A 19,773-nucleotide genomic window follows, 5' to 3' on the forward strand; every position below is an offset into this window, starting at 1 on the left:
ATTCTATTAATTTATTTTCAGATGCATTATCTCCATTCCTAGAATAAATCCCACTTGGTTATGGTATATAATCCTTTTTAAATGTGGTTGAATTTGGTTTGCTAATATTTTATTGAGGATTTTCACACCTAGGTTTTAGAGGGATATTGGTCTGTAGTTTTCTTACGATAATTTTGTTTGGCTTTGGGATCAGGATAATACTTGCTGGCCTCATAAACATATTAGAAGTGTTCCTTTTTCCTCTGTTTCCTCAAAGAGTTTGTAGACTATTGGTAGCATTTACTCTTTAACTATTTCATAGCTTTCTCCAGTGAAGCCATCTGTCTAGACTTTTATCTGTGAGATTTTAAATTATTAATCCAATTTCTTCTCTTGATATAGAAATTTACTCACATTTTCTATTTCTTGAGTCAGTTTCAGAAATTTGGGTATTTCTAGAAATTTCTCTATTTCATCTAATTGTCACTGTCATACTCCTTGCATTTTCTTACAAACAGGTTAGTTTCTTTAGGGTCAGTGGTCCTCTCTTTTGGTCCAGGTTTTGAATATCTGTGTCATCTCACTTTTTCCCTTTTGTCAGTATAGTTAATGGTTTATCAATTTGTTAATCTTTACAAAAAACCTATTTGTGCTTGGATTTTCTCATTTTTCTTCTCTTCATATTATTGATTTCCACTCTTGTGTATTATTTACTTCCTTCTACTTCCCCTGAGTTTAGTCTGAATATATCATCCCACCACCTTTAGTCTCCATTGTTTTTTTATTGAAGTATGGCTGATTTATAATATTATATTAGTTTCAGATATATATTATAGTATTCACAGACTTGAAAATACTAAATTTTCAAATAGACTTGAAAATCTGTTAAATCACAGAATACACAGGGTGAAGGGACATAGAACATAATACTAGATTGGGGGAGTTCCCGGGTGGTCTAGTGGTTAGGATTCCACACTTTCACTGCCAAGGGTGCAGGTTCAATCCCTAGTCAGGGAATTAAGTTCCCACAAGCTGCATGGAGTGATCAAAAAAAAAAAAAAAAAAAAAAGAAAGAAAGAAAGAAAAAAGAGAGAGAGAGAAGGAAAAGAAAAGACTTATTTTATATTCAACTAAATTGGGAACTACATATTTCTGTAGACATAGTGGAGAGTGGTGAATAGTACAAACTGGAACAGCAAAAGGAATAAATGATTGAATTTCAGGGAATAATTCCAGTTCCTTAAAAAGGATAAATGATTGAACTTCAGGGAATAATTTTAGTTCCTTGAAGAGGAGGAAGCTCCATCTAGAGAATTTAGAAGAGACAGAGGACTTATAACCCTCAATGAACGTTATCAGTAACTGAAAGCATACTTCTTGAAGCTTTCTCTATATAAAATATTCTGCCAATGACATCGACTAACAAATTTGTATGTGTTAATATATCTCTATCATCTATAAGAGAACTTTTCATACAGCCAGTCATTAATAGATAATAATAAATTAAAAAATAAGTGTCTCAATGAATGGCATGGATAAGAAAATTATCGTCAAGTTGAGAAGGTGGAAAACATACTTAAAAAATTAAAAAGTAGTAAAAAATAGAACATGGTAAGTTCTTGTATTTTAAAGGTTTATTACTTCAGAGGAGGTGGAAGTCACAGCAGACATACAACTGGAGGACTTTATTTTGTAGAGATGGAACTTGTGCTAAGGTTAGTGGAAAGAAAGAGTGGGCATTTCTGATGCAAATCAAAACCACAATGAGGTACCATTATACGCCAGTCAGGATGGCTGCTATCCAAAAGTCTACAAGCAATAAATGCTGGAGAGGGTGTGGAGAAAAGGGAACCCTCTTACACTGTTGGTGGGAATGCAAATTAGTACAGCCACTATGGAAAACAGTGTGGAGATTTCTTAAAAAGCTGGAAATAGAACTGCCATATGACCCAGCAATCCCACTTCTGGGCATACACACCAAGGAAACCAGATCTGAAAGAGCTACATGCACCCCAATGTTCATCGCAGCACTGTTTATAATAGCCAGGACATGGAAGCAACCTAGATGCCCATCAGCAGACGAATGGATGAGGAAGCTGTGGTACATATACACCATGGAATATTACTCAGCCATTAAAAAGAATTCATTTGAATCACTTCTAATGAGATGGATGAAACTGGAGCCCATTATACAGAGCGAAGTAAGCCAGAAAGATAAAGACCATTACAGTATACTAACACATATATATGGACTTTAGAAAGATGGTAACGATAGCCCTATATGCAAAACAGAAAAAGAGACTCAGATGTATGGAACAGACTTGTGGACTCTGGGAGAAGGCGAGGGTGGGATGTTTCAGGAGAACAGCATTGAAACATGTGTATTATCTAGGGTGAAACGGATAACCAGCTCAGGTTGGGTACATGAGACAAGTGCTCGGGCCTGGTGCACTGGGAAGACCCAGAGGGATCGGGTGGAGAGGGAGGTGGGAGGGGGGACTGGGATGGGGAATACATGTAAATCCATGGCTAATTCATATCAATGTATAACAAAAACTACTGTAATGATGTAAAGTAATTAGCCTCCAACTAATAAAAATTAAAAAAAAAAAATTTAAAAAAAAAAAAAAGAAAGAGTGGGCATTTCTGAAAGAAAAGATCACAGACTCTTTGTCTAGCATTGGGAACTTATCAGAAGCTGACTCTAAGACTGATCATAAAGGGGAGAGACAAAAAGTAAGGAGCTAGTTAGGAGACTACTACAGCTATATGCAATCCACAAAAATACAAACTGGAAAGGACATCCATACAAAAATGTTTCTTGGGGTAGTATTCATAGCAATGAAAAAGTAAAGATAATATACATGTTCATTAAAAATATATAGTTAAATAAACCATGCAATATCCATAGTATGGAAGAAGGTAAATCTATTTATACTGACATGAAAGGATATCCATGATAGTTTGTTAAGTTTTAAAAAGCTATTGTATAATATATATTGCATGGTGCAAATTTTAGAAAATAAATAGTGATTTAAAATAAAGTATCCCTGTGCATGTACAGTTTGATTAAGGAGAGCTTGTGCCTGGACATATTGTTGTGACCAGATCCTATGTCTTACCTGGGTCTCATTGAAGGCTTCCTCACATTAGCCCTTTTAAAGAATGACATTCTCCTTTTTGAGGGTAAAATCATCTTTGGTTCTCGGACAATTTCTACAGTAAAATCTAAAAATAAAATTACAAAAGTGTGGAACATCATATTATAAAGAACACTGAAGACAGTAAGAAAGAACAAAGTATGAAGGACATTATCATACATTGAATGCGTGTAGAAAAACCAAAGTCCCCAGTGACCAATGGCCTGAGGTAGCAGCTGTTATGGGCACTTGCTCCCTAAAACTCCCCTTCATGGACCACAGTCTTGTTGTGGCAAAGGGATTTATATAACTCAATGAAGGGATTTATGTAACTCATAAATAACTCATTTTTGTATGGATGTCCTTGCCAGTTTGTGTTTTTGTGGATTGCATACGGCCACTCAAGATGGATGGGTCACAGTGAAGAGTTCTGACAAAACCTGGTCCCCTGGAAAAGGAAATGGTAACCATTCCAGTATTCTTGACTGGACTAACCAATGAACAATATAAAAAGGCAAAAAGATATGACACCGGGATATGAGCCCCCCAGATTGGAAGGTGTCCAGTACACTACTGAAGAAGAGCAGAGGATAATTAATAATAGTTCCAGTAACAGTGAAGCAGCTGGGCCAATGTGGAAACAACGCTCAGTTGTGGACATGTCTGGTGGTAAAAGGCTGATGCTATAAAGAACAATATTGCATAGGAACCTGGAATGTTAGGTTCATGAATCAAGGTAAATAGGACATGGTCAAGCAGGAGATGGCAAGAGTGAACATCGACATCTTAGGTATCAGTGAACTAAAATGGATGGGAATGGGCAAATTTAATTCAGAAGATCATTATATCTACTACTGTGGGCAAGAATCCCTTAGAAGAAATGGAGTGGCCTTTATAGTCAACAAAAGAGTCTGAAATACAGTACTTGGGTGCAATCTCAAAAACAACAGAATGATCTTAGTTCATTTCCAAGGCAAACCATTCAACATCACAGTCATCCAAGTCTATGCTCTTACCATTGAAGCAAAAGCAGCTGAAGTTGGCCAGTTCTATGAAGACCTACAAGACATTCCAGAACTAACACCAAAAAAGATGTAGTTTTCATCATAAGGGGTTGGAATGCAAAAGTAGGAAATCAAGAAATACGCAGAATAACAGGTAAGTTTGGCCCTGAAGTACAAAATGAAGCAGGGCAAAGGCCAAGAGAATTTTGTCAAGAAAATAAGCTGGTCACAGCAAACATCCTTTGCCAACAATGCAAGAGATGACTTTACACATGGACATCACCTGATGGTCAATACAGTAATCAGATTATGTTCTTTGCAGCCAAAGATGGAGAAGCTCCATACAGTCAGCAAACACAAGATCTGGAGCTGACGGTGGCTCATGAGTCCCTTAGTGTAAAATTAAGATTTAAATTGAAGAAAGTACGAAAACCAGTAGGCCATTCAGGTATGATCTAAATCAAATCCTTTGTGGTTATACAGTGGAGGTGATGAATAGATTCAAGGGATTAGATCTGATAGACAGGGTGCCTGAAGAACTATGGACAGAGGTTTGTAACACTGTATAGGAGGCAGTGACCAAAACCATCCCAAAGAAAAAGATATGCAAGAAGGCAAAATGATTGTCTGAGGAGGCCTTACAAATAGCTGAAAAAAAGAAGAGAGGTGAAAGGTAAAGGAGGAAGGGAAAGATATAGCCAACTGAATGCAGAGTTCCAAAGAAGAGCAAGGAAATAAGAAAGATAAGCAAGATAAGAAAGCTTTCTTAAGTGAACAATGCAAAGAAATAGAGGAAAACAATAGAATGGGAAAGATTAGAGATCTCTTCAAGAAAATTGGAGATACCAAGGGAACATTTCATGCAAAGATGGGCACAATAAAGGAAAGAAATGGCAAGGACTAAACAGAAGCAGAAGATATTAAGAAGAGGTGGCAAGAATGCACAGAAGAATTGTACAAAATAGGTCTTAATGATCTAGATAACCATGATGGTGTGGTCACACCTAGAGCCAGACATCCTGGAGTGTGAAGTCAAGTGGGCCCTAGGAAACATAATACAAACAAAGCTAGTGGAGGTGATGAAATTCCAGCTGAGCTATTTCAAATCCTAAAAGATGATGCTGTTAAAGTGCTGCACTAAGCACTATATATTAGCTACTTATATACTGACTTTACATATAACAACACATATAGATTATAAGTAAATGGATAGAGAAAAACATACTATGCTAACACTAATCAAAAGAAAGGAAGAGGACTTCCCTGGTAGTTCAGTGGTTAAGAATCTGCTTGCCAATGCAGGGGACCCTGGTTGGGGAAGATTCCACATGCAACTAAGCCCATGCAACATAACCACTGAGCCTGCAGGCTAGAGCTCATGCTCTGCGACAAGTGAAGTCATGGCAATGAGAAGCCCACAGGCCACAACTGGACAGTAGCCCCCACTAGCCTCAACTAGAGAAAGCCCGTGTACAGCAATGAAGACCCAGCATAGACAAAAATAAATTTTTTAAAAATGAAGAGTATTAATTTTATACAGAACAGTCTTCAGAGAAAGGAGTGATATCAGAGATAAACAAAAAGCATTAAATAATGATAAAGGGGTCAATTCTCTAAGACAGTACAATAATTTTTAACATACATGTGCCTAATGAAGTATCAAACTATGTGAACAAAACAAGAGTTCTATGTGCGACAGAACTACAAGGAGGAAAGTGTAAATCCACTTTCAAAGTTGGACACTTCAACACCCCTCTGTCACAGATGGAAAGATCCAGCAGGCACAATATCAATAAGGATCTAGTTGAAATCAACAACACCATCAATCAACTAGAGCAATCAACTAGATAGCTACAAACCACTTTTATCAAATGGCAGTAGAATACACACTTGGCTGAAGCTCACATGAAACATTTACCAATGCTGAACATATTCGGGGCCATACACATACCTTAAAAAATTTAAATGAATAGAAACCATATATCTGCTGTCAGACCACAATGCAATTAAACTAGAACTCAATGACAGAAAGATAGCTGGAAAATCTCAAAACACATGGAGATTTAAAAACATACTTCTAATAACACATGGGTCAAAGAAGAAATTTTTAAAGTATTTTAAATTAAATAAAAATGAAAACACAACTTATCAAAATTTGGGAGATGAGCAAAAGTAGCAATTAGAGGAAAATTTATAGCATTTCATGCATATATAAAAATAGAAAGATCATCTAAATCAATCATCTAAGTTTCTACCTTAGGAGAGTGAAAAAAGAAGAGCAAATAAAATCCAAAGTAAGCAGAAGAGAAGAAATAATAGAACTTAGAGCAGAATTCAGTGAAATTGTAAGGAAATCAATAGAGAAAATCAATGAAGTAACAAAGCCATTTTTTGAAGGCCTAGCTGTCATGCCAGCTTGGAGATGATACCTTTTGAAAAATGAGGCATCATCCTCCAGGAAAAACCGAAGACCATAATATGGTGCTGCGGCCCCCATTGAGTGGAATATTGACTATGAGCATCAAGGGATGACAGTAGAAGAGATCCATTTACCGTTAGTATTGGTGACTTACTTAGGGAAATTTTTAATCCTTACTTTAGGTTCTGTGGATCTGGACCAGTGCTGTCCAATAGAAATATAATGGGAGCCACATATATTACATAAATTTAAATTTTCTAGCAGTCAAATTAAAAAAAACTAAAAGGAAAAGAGTGAAATTAATTTTAGTAATGTGCTTCATTTAACCTATTGGTACCAACTATATTTCAAAAGCTCAATGGCCACAATGGGACTAGTGGCTCCTGTATTGGACTGTGCCAACTTGGAGGTCCAGGATCCCAGAGTGGGAATGCTACTACTAGGGACCCAGTAGGAGCTCAATCACTTGGCATAAGGAGTTGAAACTCCTTATGCCAGAAGGCTAGCAGGGAGACAAAGGAGTCACTGCACTGGCAGGGCCATTGACTATAATCATCAGGGTCATCAGTTATGTAGCAGGGGCTGTGCAGAATTCACTTGGCACTCTTGGTATTCCCTTGTCGAACTGTGGTGATAAATCAACAGGTGAGCAGCCACAGCCTGAGAAGTCATGATGATCAAGGGCTCATGTCTCTCAGGGGTGAAAGTCTAGGTTATCTTGCCAAGCAAGTCCCCCGAGACCAGCAGAACCACTAGCAGGACCACAGAAGGGATCTGTCATGAGCAGAAAAGCAAGGAGAAAAGGAGTATTTGTTGTGATCTCCAGACAAGCTGTAATAGTGTGTGTCAGCATTTCTTATGTAAGTTCCCTAGGAAAAGAAGCCACCAGACTCCTGGAAGAACTGTTCCAAGGTGGGGTAAAATTTCCTTACAAAGTAAGTGGACAATACTGAGTGCTCTGGTGCATGCCTTAGCTCATTTCTTTAGGAGCAAAGCATTCATTGTCCCAGCAGCCTGGAGTTATTGACTGCTGCCACAGGTGAGGTCCCCTCTGGAAGTGTCTTTGGCCAAAGGGCACTGCCTGACCCAAGGTTATGTCCCCCCAAAGTCAGTCACAGCCCATTTGAGTCAGTGAGGAGGTACAAGTTTCTTGCCTCAGTGAGCGACAACTCTGAAGGGCTATCTTAGCTTTAGAGCTTCCTCTAGGATCTGCTGATGTTTATCATAACTACCTCACAGTTCAGCATCTAACTCTGCCCAGTTCTGCTTTCCTCATCCCCAGATGGGTGTTATTTCTAAGAACATACTCCCCAACAAATCTCCTTCCACAAAACTATGACTCCAGAAATCTTGGCAGGAGACAAGTCTGCATTGTTGAAAACCTCAGAGTGATAACTAAGTGAAAAGGTAGGAATTAACAATTTCATCGTCATCTTCATTCATTTACAATTGCATCTGACTTTCATGATGCCCTTCTTTGGCTTTGTAGGAGGAAAGACAGACATGGTCATTCTCTGCTGACCATCCTTCTTTTGGTTTATGCCTCTTGAGTTTTCGAGATTCTCTCTTACCTGGTTGTCTCATATCTATCCTTGAATTTAAACACTTACCTATATGAGGTACTTTTTCACAATATATTTTGTAGTCATCACTGATCTTCTCTATGGCCACCTTTGGATACTTATAACAGAGTTCCTCAAAGGCCATTTTCTCTATGTCTGTCAAACAGTGAAAAACAAAAATGGAGTCTTATTGTCTACTCTGGTTTCAAAGATTCACTCACTTTTTTTTTTTTTTTGCAAGTATAGTCTTTAAAATGCTATTTAAGTAGGACAATGGTGTTTTACTGGAATGTTTATATAGGAAATACAAGTTTCCTAGGCCAAATTAGAAGCAAGAAAATACTGCCTCTCCTGTCCTCTAGAATGGAGGCTTTTGCCCTTCTTGGGAAGACCTGACCCATGGAAATTTTCTGCCTAAGGGTAACTGATATGACTTTGAAAGAGGTACTAAGTGTTAACATATATACTAGAAGTAATTCATCCAAATGAATATGGAACCCTTCAAACCCCATCTGGTATAGGGAGGAGCTGCAAATGCATTCAAACATTCTGCTACTGTGCCAAAAAATTTGATGCAATTACCTTCAGAATTGACAACACATATCTCTGAATATCATCAATAGTTGTGAATCATTGTCCTTTGAAAGTGAATTATTTTTTTCTAAACGTAGCTGTATATCATGTCTAGTCATTCATGGTGAATTGGAAGGGAATGACTTTCTGTATTCAAAATGAGATGGGACTGTAAGGCTGAGGCAGCAAGAGAAGTTTTAATGAGGTATTAGGCAATCCGAAAGGAAATCAGTCCTGAATATTCATTGGAAGGATAAATATTCATTGGAAGGATGAATATGAACTGATGCTGAAGTTGAAACTCCAATATTTTGGCCACCTGACGCGAAGAACTGACTCCCTTGGAAAAGACACTGATGCTGGGAAAGATTGAAGGTGGGAGGAGAAGGGGACAACAGAGGATGAGATGGTTGGATGGTATCACTGACTTGATGGACATGAGCTTGAGTAAGCTCCAGGAGATGGTGATGGACAGGGAAGTCTGGCATGCTGTAGTCCATGGGGTCACAAAGAGTTAGACACAACTGAGCAGCTTAACTGATACTGATAGGCAATAGCAGAATAGCAGCACTGTGCCTACCAAGGTCAAAACACTCATTTGTGTTATGAGCTCTGAGATTTGGGGTAAATTTCATCACCCACAGTTTCCCTGAAACTCTCCAGGGCAGTCCAGGATTTTTTCAGGTTATACTGGTGGAATCTAGAAGGAATATGGGGTGTGGCCCTCTGAATGTCAGTTGTCTTATGTCAACATTGTCATTGTCATCATTACCATCTCTCAGTCAGAAGACTCTGTAGTGGTAAAAGCAGTGGATTATTGCTGCTATCAATTCAGTTTTCTAGTCTTTCATCAATCCCTCCCTTGCTGAGAAACCTTGGGCAAGACTCTTATCTCAGCTCAGTTTCTCTACAAGAAATATGAGAGTATTCTAGCTCTGATGCTCAGAGACTTTATGGTATAGTCTGAGAGGAGGCATTAGCCTACTTGGGGAGCCAGGGCCCGGACTTGGACAAATGCATGGAAGGCCCTTCATTGGGGTAGATTTGCATTTCAAGAAAGCAATGGCGGAGCGTATGCTGGAGGGAGGGAGGGGGCATCTCCATGGAGGTGATTACCACTCTTCCTGACCCCTCCTGGCATTTCATGGCCATCAAGGGGAATGCCCCTTGCCCAGCACGTATAGGGTGAAATTTATCTGCCATCCTTTCACTTTTCTCTTGATTCCTGGGAAAGGATTTGGAATGTTTGGGATTTAGAGAAGGGGCAATCCTAAGGTAAACCAGATGGCCTGTTCATGCTAGCTTTTAATAACTTATGCCCAAGTATGTTCCAAAGGGCGAGCACCCAAAGCAACCTGTTTTGTACACAGAGTGTGCCTCAAAGTTTTAAAAGAGGTGAAGGTTACATTTTTTAGTGGAATCTAACAAGTACTACTTGTTGAGGACCTATTTGCTATGCAAATGCATTACCGCCTATCCTTTTAACAGTGCCATCATCCCCATTCTATAGAAGAGGAAATGAGACTCAGGGAGATACAGTGGCTGGCCAAGTAAGCTCACAGAGCAAAGGAGTGGTGGAAATGAATTTTCAAAGCTCTTAATTACTAATTTCATGGCTGCAATCACCATCTGCAGTGATTTTGGAGCCCACTTCATGGCAAATAGATGGGGAAACAGTGGAAACAGTGGCTGACTTTGGGCCCCAAAATCACTGCAGATGGTGATTGCAGCCATGAAATTAAAAGACGCTTACTCCTTGGAAGGAAAGTTCTGACCAACCTAGATAGCATATTAAAAAGCAGAGACATTACTTTGCCAACAAAGGTCCGTCTAGTCAAGGCTATGGTTTTTCCAGTGGTCGTGTATGGATGTGAGAGTTGGACTGTGAAGAAAGCTGAGTGCCGAAGAATGGATGCTTTTGAACTGTGGTGTTGGAGAAGACTCTTGAGAGTCCCTTGGACTGCAAGGAGATCCAACCAGTCCATCCTAAAGGAGATCAGTCCTGGGTGTTCATTGGAAGGACTGATGCTGAAGCTGAAACTCCAATACTTTGGCCACCTGATGTGAAGAGCTGACTCATTTGAAAAGACCCTAATGCCGGGAGGGATTGGGGGCAGGAGGAGAAGGGGATGACAGAGGATGAGATGGTTGGATGGCATCACCAACTCAATGGACATGGGTTTGGGTAGACTGTGGCAGTTGGTGATGGACAGGGAGGCCTGGCGTGCTGCAGTTCATGGGTCGCAGAGTCGGACACGACAGAGTGACTGAACTGATTACTAATTTGTGTGTCATGACTCAATAGTATGTCAAAAAACAGTTACTACCACCTTTTACAAAATGAAATGGAATAATATAGAGAATATGAGAGTATATAATCTTATGTAATAAGGACAGGCATTGCTTTGTGAAAAAATTTGAATATATATTTATACACACATACATACATATACAGGTACATATTTCCCAAAATAAAGTCAAAAGTACTTATCGTGCTTCGAAGTTTGAGAAACATTGCAGTACTCTGACTGGCTCAGCACTGATAATTAAAGCAGTTTGTTCAATTTGAACAATACTGGCTACTCTTACGATTGCCAATTGTTGTGTTAATAGCTTTCGTGGATGGTCTTGGGTCATCTTCACAACAAGCCTATTATTCTCATTTTACAGTTGAGAGAAACAGGGCTTGAAGATAGGTTAAATACATTGTTCAGGTTCACACAGTCACTAGCAGAGCTAGGATATAACCCAGATCTGTGAGACAGCAGAGCCTTGTGTTCCTAACCACGGCTCTCCACTGCCTGAGTGGCTGGTGTGTTATATGGGGGGAAGCAAGTGGCTGTTAAAAACATATCCACAGAAATGTCTTAGACCTGATTCTGGGGAGGGATGGCAGAATCTGGATGTTTTTCAGATGCATGAAATGGAGCAATCAGCATAACTGTGTGATGTCTTGGCGGGCACGAGCCTGCTCAAACTTGAATTCTCTGGCTCCCTTTCAGAGCAGTGGGGGCCTCTGCAATCGGTCAGTCTGGATTCAGATCTTGACTCTGCCACTTACTGTGTGACCTTGGAAATGGGACTTGTCCTTTCTGTGCCTCAATTACCCTGTACTTACCTCACATGTTATTTGGAAGATCAAATGAGGTCCTCTTTATCACCTTTGCATTGCATAGTGCTGACACATAGTAAATACTTAATGCTAAAATACTAATATTTCACAGCTGCTTGTATGTAAGGATAAAAAAAAAATTATGGTGACTGACCTTACCTGCCAGAAACACTGGAGACTTCCTTTCTACCTGGAGGGACCCACCTTGCTTCAGGTTCTCAGTAGCTACCTTTTGCCATTGCATAGATTCCATTTCTTCCATGTTAGCCAAACCCTGGCTTAACTCCAGTGATGCCTCAAATCTCTTGTAAAGAAGAATGATCTCTTCTTTGCTTATAGATTCTTTTTTATGCCACCTGGTGCCGATGAGCCTGCTCTGAGTCTAAGAGAAGGAGATGGTGGCAGACAGCGTTTGCTATAGGAACTAGGCCAGAAGCAAGATTTTTACAGCTCGGTCTTTCTTTGCCTCCCTGTCACATGGACTCTGATTACTTTCAGTTTGTTAAGAACTATTGTTCTTTTACAGATACACACACACACACCATACATACCACACATCTTCAAATCAAACTTTCTCTATAAGTGAGAAATTCTATATGAATGTGACTTCTTCAAAGCCAGCTTATGCCCTTGAATCTTTTTCCTTCAGAGGTTTCTCTTTAGAACATCAGAGACCATCAACCCCAGTTGATAGAAAAATACTCAACATTTCATTGACTTTAGCAAAGGGCACTTCTGAAAGAGCAGTAACTCCCTTTTCTTCCCTCAACCTCATGATTCCTCCCCAGCTCAAAGTCCCTCCTACTGTAAAAACGAGAAACCAGTAGTCCTCTTCATCCAGGAACTCAGTATACCAGGGGCTGAGGAGCTGAAATGCAAATACAACATAAGCATTATGAGGAGGTGCTTGCTGCCTCTGTCCTGCTAGTACTCACATGGGAGAAGAGAAGGCTGCAGATTCTGGATTCTCTAATTTGGAGATATGGAATAGCAAACATTAGCCATGACCAACCAGGAAGTATTCCTTTGCTTCTCTGAATATGACAGCTTCCATCACAGCCTCTCTCTGAATCGCAGAGAACAGTAATTGGTATTTATTTAAGAAGAGGCTTCCCTAGTAGCTCAGACGGTAAAAAGTTTGCCTATAGTGAGGAGACCAGGGTTCAATTACTGGGTCAGAAAGATCCCCTGGAGAAGGGAATGGCAATCCACTCCAGTGTTCTTGCCTGGCGAATTCCATGGACAGAGGAGCCTGGCAGGCTACAGTCCATGGGGTTGCAAAGAGTCGGACACAACTGAGTGACTAACATGTTCACTTTCACTTTAAGAAGAGAAACAACAAATCCTTTACTAAAGGGCAATTATTTGACATCTACATACTTATTTGCTCCTTTGTAAAGTACTATCTCATTTAATTCTTAAAAGGGTCCTGGAAACCAACCACCTAGCCAAATGGTGATAAAACCAGGATTTAAAACTTTTTTCCTATATTCCACATGCATTCTGTTTTCACATAAGTGAATCAGAAGTTAGGAAACAGACATATATTAGCTGGCATGCTATCAGTATTCAACAAAAGGTAACTGGATAACTGGAGGATGGTTGAACAGATGGTTGAAAATGAGAGTTCTTATAGAAACAAGTGTCTCAAACCAAAAAAATATTGTCCTGAGCAAAGCCCAAAGTAAGGGTCATCTCCAGTTGGGATTAATTGATTCAACAAATGTCTGCCGAATGCACTATTGAGCACTCAACACTATACTGCCAGTAGCTTTCTACATGCTGGGAGACTAGTGACAAAACATAAAAACCTCTGCCCTCATAAGGAGAAGGAAAAGAAGCAAAATAAGTAAAAAAAAAAACAAAACTATCTATATAACACACACACACATAACATATATACATATTGTGTATTTATTTAAAATATAATACAAGTATATGTGTATATAACAGATGTACACTTTACACACAAATGCATACATGTGCATTATAAGGATTATACATGCATTATACATGCATACATACAAAGTCTGTGTACGTATGTGTGGAAGGATACATACATGGATCCAGATCATGGTAAGTGCTAAGGAAAAAGTAAAATGGGGATAGGGCTGAAGTTTTATGTAAAGTGGGCAAGTAAGGCCTCACTGAGATGACTTGAGCAAAAACCTGAGAGAGGCAGGGACTCAGTTGTACGGGGATCCACACATTACACACAGTAGGTAGGAACAGCACGGCTGAGCTGGCCATGTGTCTGGCATGACCAAAGTGATGAGCATGGGGCAGAGGAAGATGAAGCCAGAGAGGAGAGGCAGAGGACAGACAGTGTAGGCCTTGTTGGTTTTAGCAAGGACTTTGGCTTTTACTGGAGACAGCCATCTGTCTTCAATGTCCTCACTTTTATTTTCAGTTAAATCACACAACTTATGTTGTGGCCAGTGCAGAAATGGATCTGCTGAGGGTCAAGAGTAGATCCAGAGGCATCAGCTAGAAAGCCATTGCAGTGATCCAGGTGAATTTGGACAGAGCTTGGATAAGAGTGGTTATAACAGGTGAGGGGAGGAATATCAGATTCTGCATATTTTTAGGGTTGGACCAACTAAATTCACCCATAGACTAGACACGAGTGTGAGACAAAGAGGTGAGTCATAAATGATATCAAAATTTGTAATCTTAGAAACTGTGATAGCCCGGCATTGTATAATAATATAAATACCTTTAATATCTTTGCAGCAGACCAAAGGCCAAGAGAGGGAGCTTTGCTGTGTGGATTTGCTGATGCAGGAAACACAGCCTATCTAAGCCTCCATCTAGTTCCAGATGCCTCCGCAAAGGGTGGGGCAGGTAGGGAGGAGGGCTCTGGAACTTCTACTTGGGAACTGTGCAGACAACTTTGACTTTGTACCCCCTGGACAGATCTCATCCAACACTGCCCAGATGGGCAATCCTGGATAATTAAGGTGCAGTGGAAATTGTGCTGGACTTACAGCCAAGAACTGTAAGAACCAGGTTCTAAGCCTGGTTCCTCTACTAGTCCAGCACAACTTCCAATGCACCTTACTGGCCCTGTGGTTTCCCTACCCTTCTTTGTAAGTAGTCCCTTTTTATTGCGCTCTCTCCTCAATTTGGCTCAGTCACTTGTTTTCTGCCAAGATTTTGACAGTAGCCAACCTATTACTCCCTGTGGGTGTCTAGGATAGCCCCATGCTTTAATCTAATGTTTGGGGATAAGAATAAATCCTCCCACTTGCCCATTTCCATGATGGCTAGGCTAGGAAAGGGAGACCCTGTATTTTGATTCATGACATTTAGCTCAGAGTTCTTAAAACATCCCTCAGTAGAAGAGTCTGAGGTTGGGAGACTCCATATCAGGGGGAATTGAGGGAGAAATAAAAGGTGGGTAGTGACTACTTTTCTACCTTTATCCTACTTTAGGATTCTGGCTACTTCTTGGGAATTTATATAACTTACTTATAAGAGATCAACCAAATCATCAATACATATTGTGTGGGTAGTTATATCATTAAGTTAGTCAGTATAGATGACCAGGTAGGATTTTTGGTCAGTCTTGACCTAATCCTCCAGATACCAACCCATTTCTGTGATGCATGGCCTACCTTGCAGATCTCCTTCTGGGTTCTGGGAATCCAAGGGTTCACATCCCCACAAGGCAGCATCTCCTTCAGGCCTTCAATGGTTTGGGATTTGAGTGGCAGGCATGGACCAATCTGCTCATTCAGGTAGAGCTCACAGATCCTGTTGCCCAGCATGTGCCGAAAGATGGCTTTCCCAGTCTTCCTGTTACTCATCAGGACACTGAGGAAATGGTGCAGGTCCTGCCAGAGGTCCAAGAGTTGGGTCTCCACTTTCAAATTTAGCTTCTTCAGGTGATCCCGGAAGGGACTCCCTGCACAGGCGTCTGCACACAGGGCCCAGTGGATGTACCCCAAGGAGAGGTTCTGCTTCACAGCCTTCTTGATGGTCACATGGGAGGAGTAATTGATGATGGGGGTGACAGTCCTCAGGTGGGTTGAGAACGCTGTCTCAAAGATGCCCTCCATGTGGAGGTGGCTCTTGGCCTTCTTCTTCACATTGGACTTCCTGGCATAGAGAACATCCTTTTCCAGGGAACTAATGATTCTGTCCTTTGAAGAGGCCTCTTTTAGGAAAGGCTTTTGTATAACCACCTTGTCTTGAGAACCCAGTTCCTGGGGGGACAGTATATTGGTATCTGGATTGGTATCCATTTCCAGAGACCAAGAGCCACAGTGTATCAAGTGCCACATCTTCCTCTTGATCTTCCTGCTTGAGTACTGCTTCTGGGGTTGGTGGGCCTTCTTGATGTTCATATTCAGAGGGAGCCCTCCTTCATGGGTATAGCAGATACTGTACAGGCGAGTCTCGTATTCCTGCATCAGAGCCTGGCATGATTCCTCCTTGGCCATGACTGTCTTGGCGTGGGTGTAAAAGTTGGGGAGCCAATAGCTCTGGAGTTTGAACAGGGCCACTTTTTGCATGTGGCTCAGGATCTCCCTCCTGGTGGTTGATTGGTTGGGATGCCAGATGGACAGGTTCAGGAGGGCCTCTGGAAAGAATAAAGAGAGATAGAGGATGAAAATGATGTGGGGATAGTTAGGTTTATGAATTTTTCCAAACATTTTTGTGTATAGCATTTCATTCATTCCTCATGCAACCCTAGACAGGTCAGAGATGAAGTGAACATGATTTTAGGGTTTGTTCAGCACACAATGACGCCTTATTACTCTGATCACCTTGCTTCTTTCCCAGAGAAATAACCATTTTGTGAGATTCCTCAAGGTACTTTTTAGACTACTGAACATTATTTAAAGAAAAGCAAGTGGTACCAGCAAATATGTTTAAGAACAAGAAATATGTACCTCTGAATGGAATTTCTCAAAGTTAGATATGACCAAAGGAAGGAGCTTGGACTGGATAATTTGGTAAAGTCCTGACTAGCCCTGATTTTAATATCATCAATTCCAAATTATCTGTATAAATAGAGATGAGTGTGACTAACCCCAAATAGTGCAGCTTCTGGAGCACATCAGTTGTATTTGGGTTAGGAATGCCTCCTCATTTAATAAATAAATACATTTGAATGAATTTGATGTTCTAGAGAAGGAGTTGGCAAGCTTTTTTTCTATAAAGAGTTAAATAGTAAATATTTTAGGCTTTGTGAACCTTTATAGTCTCTGTTGTACAGTCTTAAGCTTTAAAAAAATACAAAAACAGTCTTAGCTCATAGGCCACATGTACTGCATTTGGCCTGTGGACTGTAGTTCGTTCTAGAGAATCCTAATTGAAAACAAAGCAAAACAACAGAAAAACACAAAACAAGCCATGCAGGCTTAGAAAGTGCAGGAACTGTTCAATTACCTTGTCCCAATTCCCCTTCACTCTTTCCAGCTAACCTTCACTAACAAACATCATCTCAGGAAGAGGCACATACCAACTTAAGGACAACTGTGTCTCTCAACCATTCCCTGTTAAGAGTTAGGGTTCCCACTGGCATCCCTAATGGAGAGAGGAGTAGTCTGCAAGGCAAGAGACTGAGGAGTATCAGACATTGGATTGATTTTTTCTTCTCCCAGGGATTTCACCTCAGATACGCTTTATGATTCTTACTGATGTTCATGTTGCAGAGAGTCAGCACCTGTGAGCTCTCCTGAAGATGGGTGGCCTTCAGCACAAAGAGGAGGGAAAGGTAGTGGTCTCTCACTTCCAGGTCCATCTCATCTATGCTCAGGATCTTCTCAACAAGAATCCAGAAATCCACCAGTTCTTCACCTATGGATCAGACAGCAGACTGAGCTGCACCCCAAGCTTGTCCCTTCAGCGGTTGCATCTGAGTGTGGCAGCTGACACCCCCACCCCATCCCCACCCCCAGCCTGATCTACTGCCTCCAACATCACCCTGAGCCACTCCTTTGGCTTAAGGGATCATTTCCAGAAACGTTCTGATGCAGGAGCTAATGGGAGACATGGAGAAAAGGGACATAATGGGTAGGACTCTTTCATGATTTTTTTTGGGGGGGTGGTTTGTTAGAGAAACTGTCAGTTTAGGAAAAACCACATGAGAACAGATTATTAGACATTCAAGTTTTGTCCGAAAAATAAAGATCAGGGTAAAACGAACAATTCCTAGATCACGAACCCAGAGCAGCCTGCAGAAGGACCCTGGAGCCCAAAGGTGCCAAAGACTGATTCCCCGTGTTACAGCTTTGCCAGGGCTGAAGTCTGAAGGACAAACTATAAGACAATCTGTCTAGTTCTTCCCTGCCTGACCCCTGGAAATCCATAATTTCACCTTTATACTAAGATTTGTTCCTGTGTCAAATTTAATGATGCTGAACTGGAAGGTCAGCTAGTATTTACTGCCAGCCTCCTAGAACTCATCACCTACTGGACCCAGTAGAACAGAAAGCACTTTTGCTACAGGGATTTGTGTATATACTTGTTGTCTGTCTCCCCACTGTCATGTCAGCTTCAGGAAGCAGGGACTTAGGGCTCTTGTTCACCTTTGTATCCCCACCTGCAAGCACTGTGGCTGCCATACGGTGGTGCTCAATAAACATTGTTAAATGAATGAATGAATGAATGAAAGGGACTCTGAGTGCTTTTGTCATAACCTACACAATAGACCCCAGTTTCCAAAGACTTCTACCCAAGCTGTATTATAAAACACTTTTTGTATTCACCATAGATACACAGAACTGTTAGTAGCAGCAGTAGAACTGCTCCAGGGTATCCCGGAAGCTGTTAAGAACTTGCAAAGGCCCCAGGAACAACTCTAAGAACCCACCTGCACTGCCCTTGAGGTAGGTATAGAAGCGCCACATCCCTCTGACCCCGCCAATGCATTTCTGGAGTAGCCATTGGTCTGCGTTTTGCCATCGCATCATCTTGGCTGCCAGGAAAAGTCCATGGTAAGAGACTGAGAATGAACTCTTCCCCCAGCCCCTCTCTCAGTCTGGCACATGGCCAGACTCCCATTCTCTCAACGGGAGTGAGGAGAAACGGTGGCCAGTGAGATGAGCAGGGCTCTGACTACGTGGTGCTTTTGAAGCCAGACCCAGGCTCTCTAGCGACACGCGTCATGTGATGTGGGGCGGGGGAGGGGGGAACCTACAAGCACACATACAATCCACAGATCAGAATCACCCTCCAAACGAGGACCCTGGCCTTCCATGGTCCCTACCTGACAGCAAGCTTTCCAATATGTATGTTGAAGGAGGGAGATGAATATAATGGGCGATTTGTTACAACATTTTACTCAATGGGATTTCCCCAATTGTCACTTTCCCTAGTTTCCTTTGGCTAGTTGAGCTGAGTCAAGTTATCAATTCAACCCTAGGTGAAAATTTTATTCATTCATTCTTTCAACAAGCATTTATTATAGGCCTACTAAATGCTGGGTACCATTCTAGGTGTTTGGGATACATCTGCAAACAGAACAAAAATCCCCACCCTCAATGAGCTTATATTCTAGCAAAGGAGACAGACAATAAATGATAAGCATAATAAATACATTTTCTAGTAAGGCTGAAGGTTATAAGCACTATAAGAAGAAATGAAGAAGGAAAGGAGGGTATAGGTAAAGCTGGGCAGGGGCTGGATGGGTGGGCAGTGGGCTTCCAGGGTAGCTTTCATTGAGTAGGTAAGAAGTGCACAGAAATTTAAGGTGAGGGGCGGGAGGGGGGGCACCAGTGTGAATATATTAGAGGAGCAGCACCCCAGGCAGAGTGAACAGCCGGTGCAAAGCCTTGAAATGCAAATGTGCCCAGCATGTGTGAGGAACTGCAGAGGCCAAGGTGGTTGGAATGGAATGAACGATGGAGAAATAGGAAAAGATGAGATCAGCAAGGAAACAGGGCCAGGTCTCTAGTTCCTGGAAAGGCATTTCAGGGGCTCTGGATTTCAGATTGAAATGGGAGCCATTGGTGGTGGTGGTGGTGGTGGGAAG

At 41.1% G+C, this 19,773-nt stretch overlaps 1 protein-coding gene across 8 annotated transcripts in view; it reads right to left on the reverse strand.

The window, feature by feature from the left end:
- Positions 1–19,773, reverse strand: part of RGSL1 (regulator of G protein signaling like 1) — a 52,101-nt gene that overhangs the window by 19,742 nt on the left and 12,586 nt on the right. For 7 of the 8 annotated variants that reach the window (XR_011490278.1, XM_070473974.1, XM_020908979.2 and 4 more), the window contains exons 5-11: positions 18,613–18,717; positions 17,436–17,597; positions 15,407–16,374; positions 12,595–12,657; positions 11,949–12,171; positions 8,153–8,260; positions 3,102–3,207 (exon numbers count right to left, since the gene is read on the reverse strand). Coding sequence is in view for 7 of the 8 variants with exons in the window: in XM_070473974.1 (XP_070330075.1) it covers positions 3,102–3,207; positions 8,153–8,260; positions 11,949–12,171; positions 12,595–12,657; positions 15,407–16,374; positions 17,436–17,597; positions 18,613–18,717 (1,735 nt within the window). In the remaining variant the exon portion in view is untranslated. The remainder of the gene's footprint in view (positions 1–3,101; positions 3,208–8,152; positions 8,261–11,948; positions 12,172–12,594; positions 12,658–15,406; positions 16,375–17,435; positions 17,598–18,612; positions 18,718–19,773) is intronic. The other variant, XM_020908976.2, reaches the window with a different exon arrangement.

Source organism: Odocoileus virginianus, chromosome 11 (assembly GCF_023699985.2).
Source record: "Odocoileus virginianus isolate 20LAN1187 ecotype Illinois chromosome 11, Ovbor_1.2, whole genome shotgun sequence".
NCBI lineage: Eukaryota > Metazoa > Chordata > Mammalia > Artiodactyla > Cervidae > Odocoileus > Odocoileus virginianus.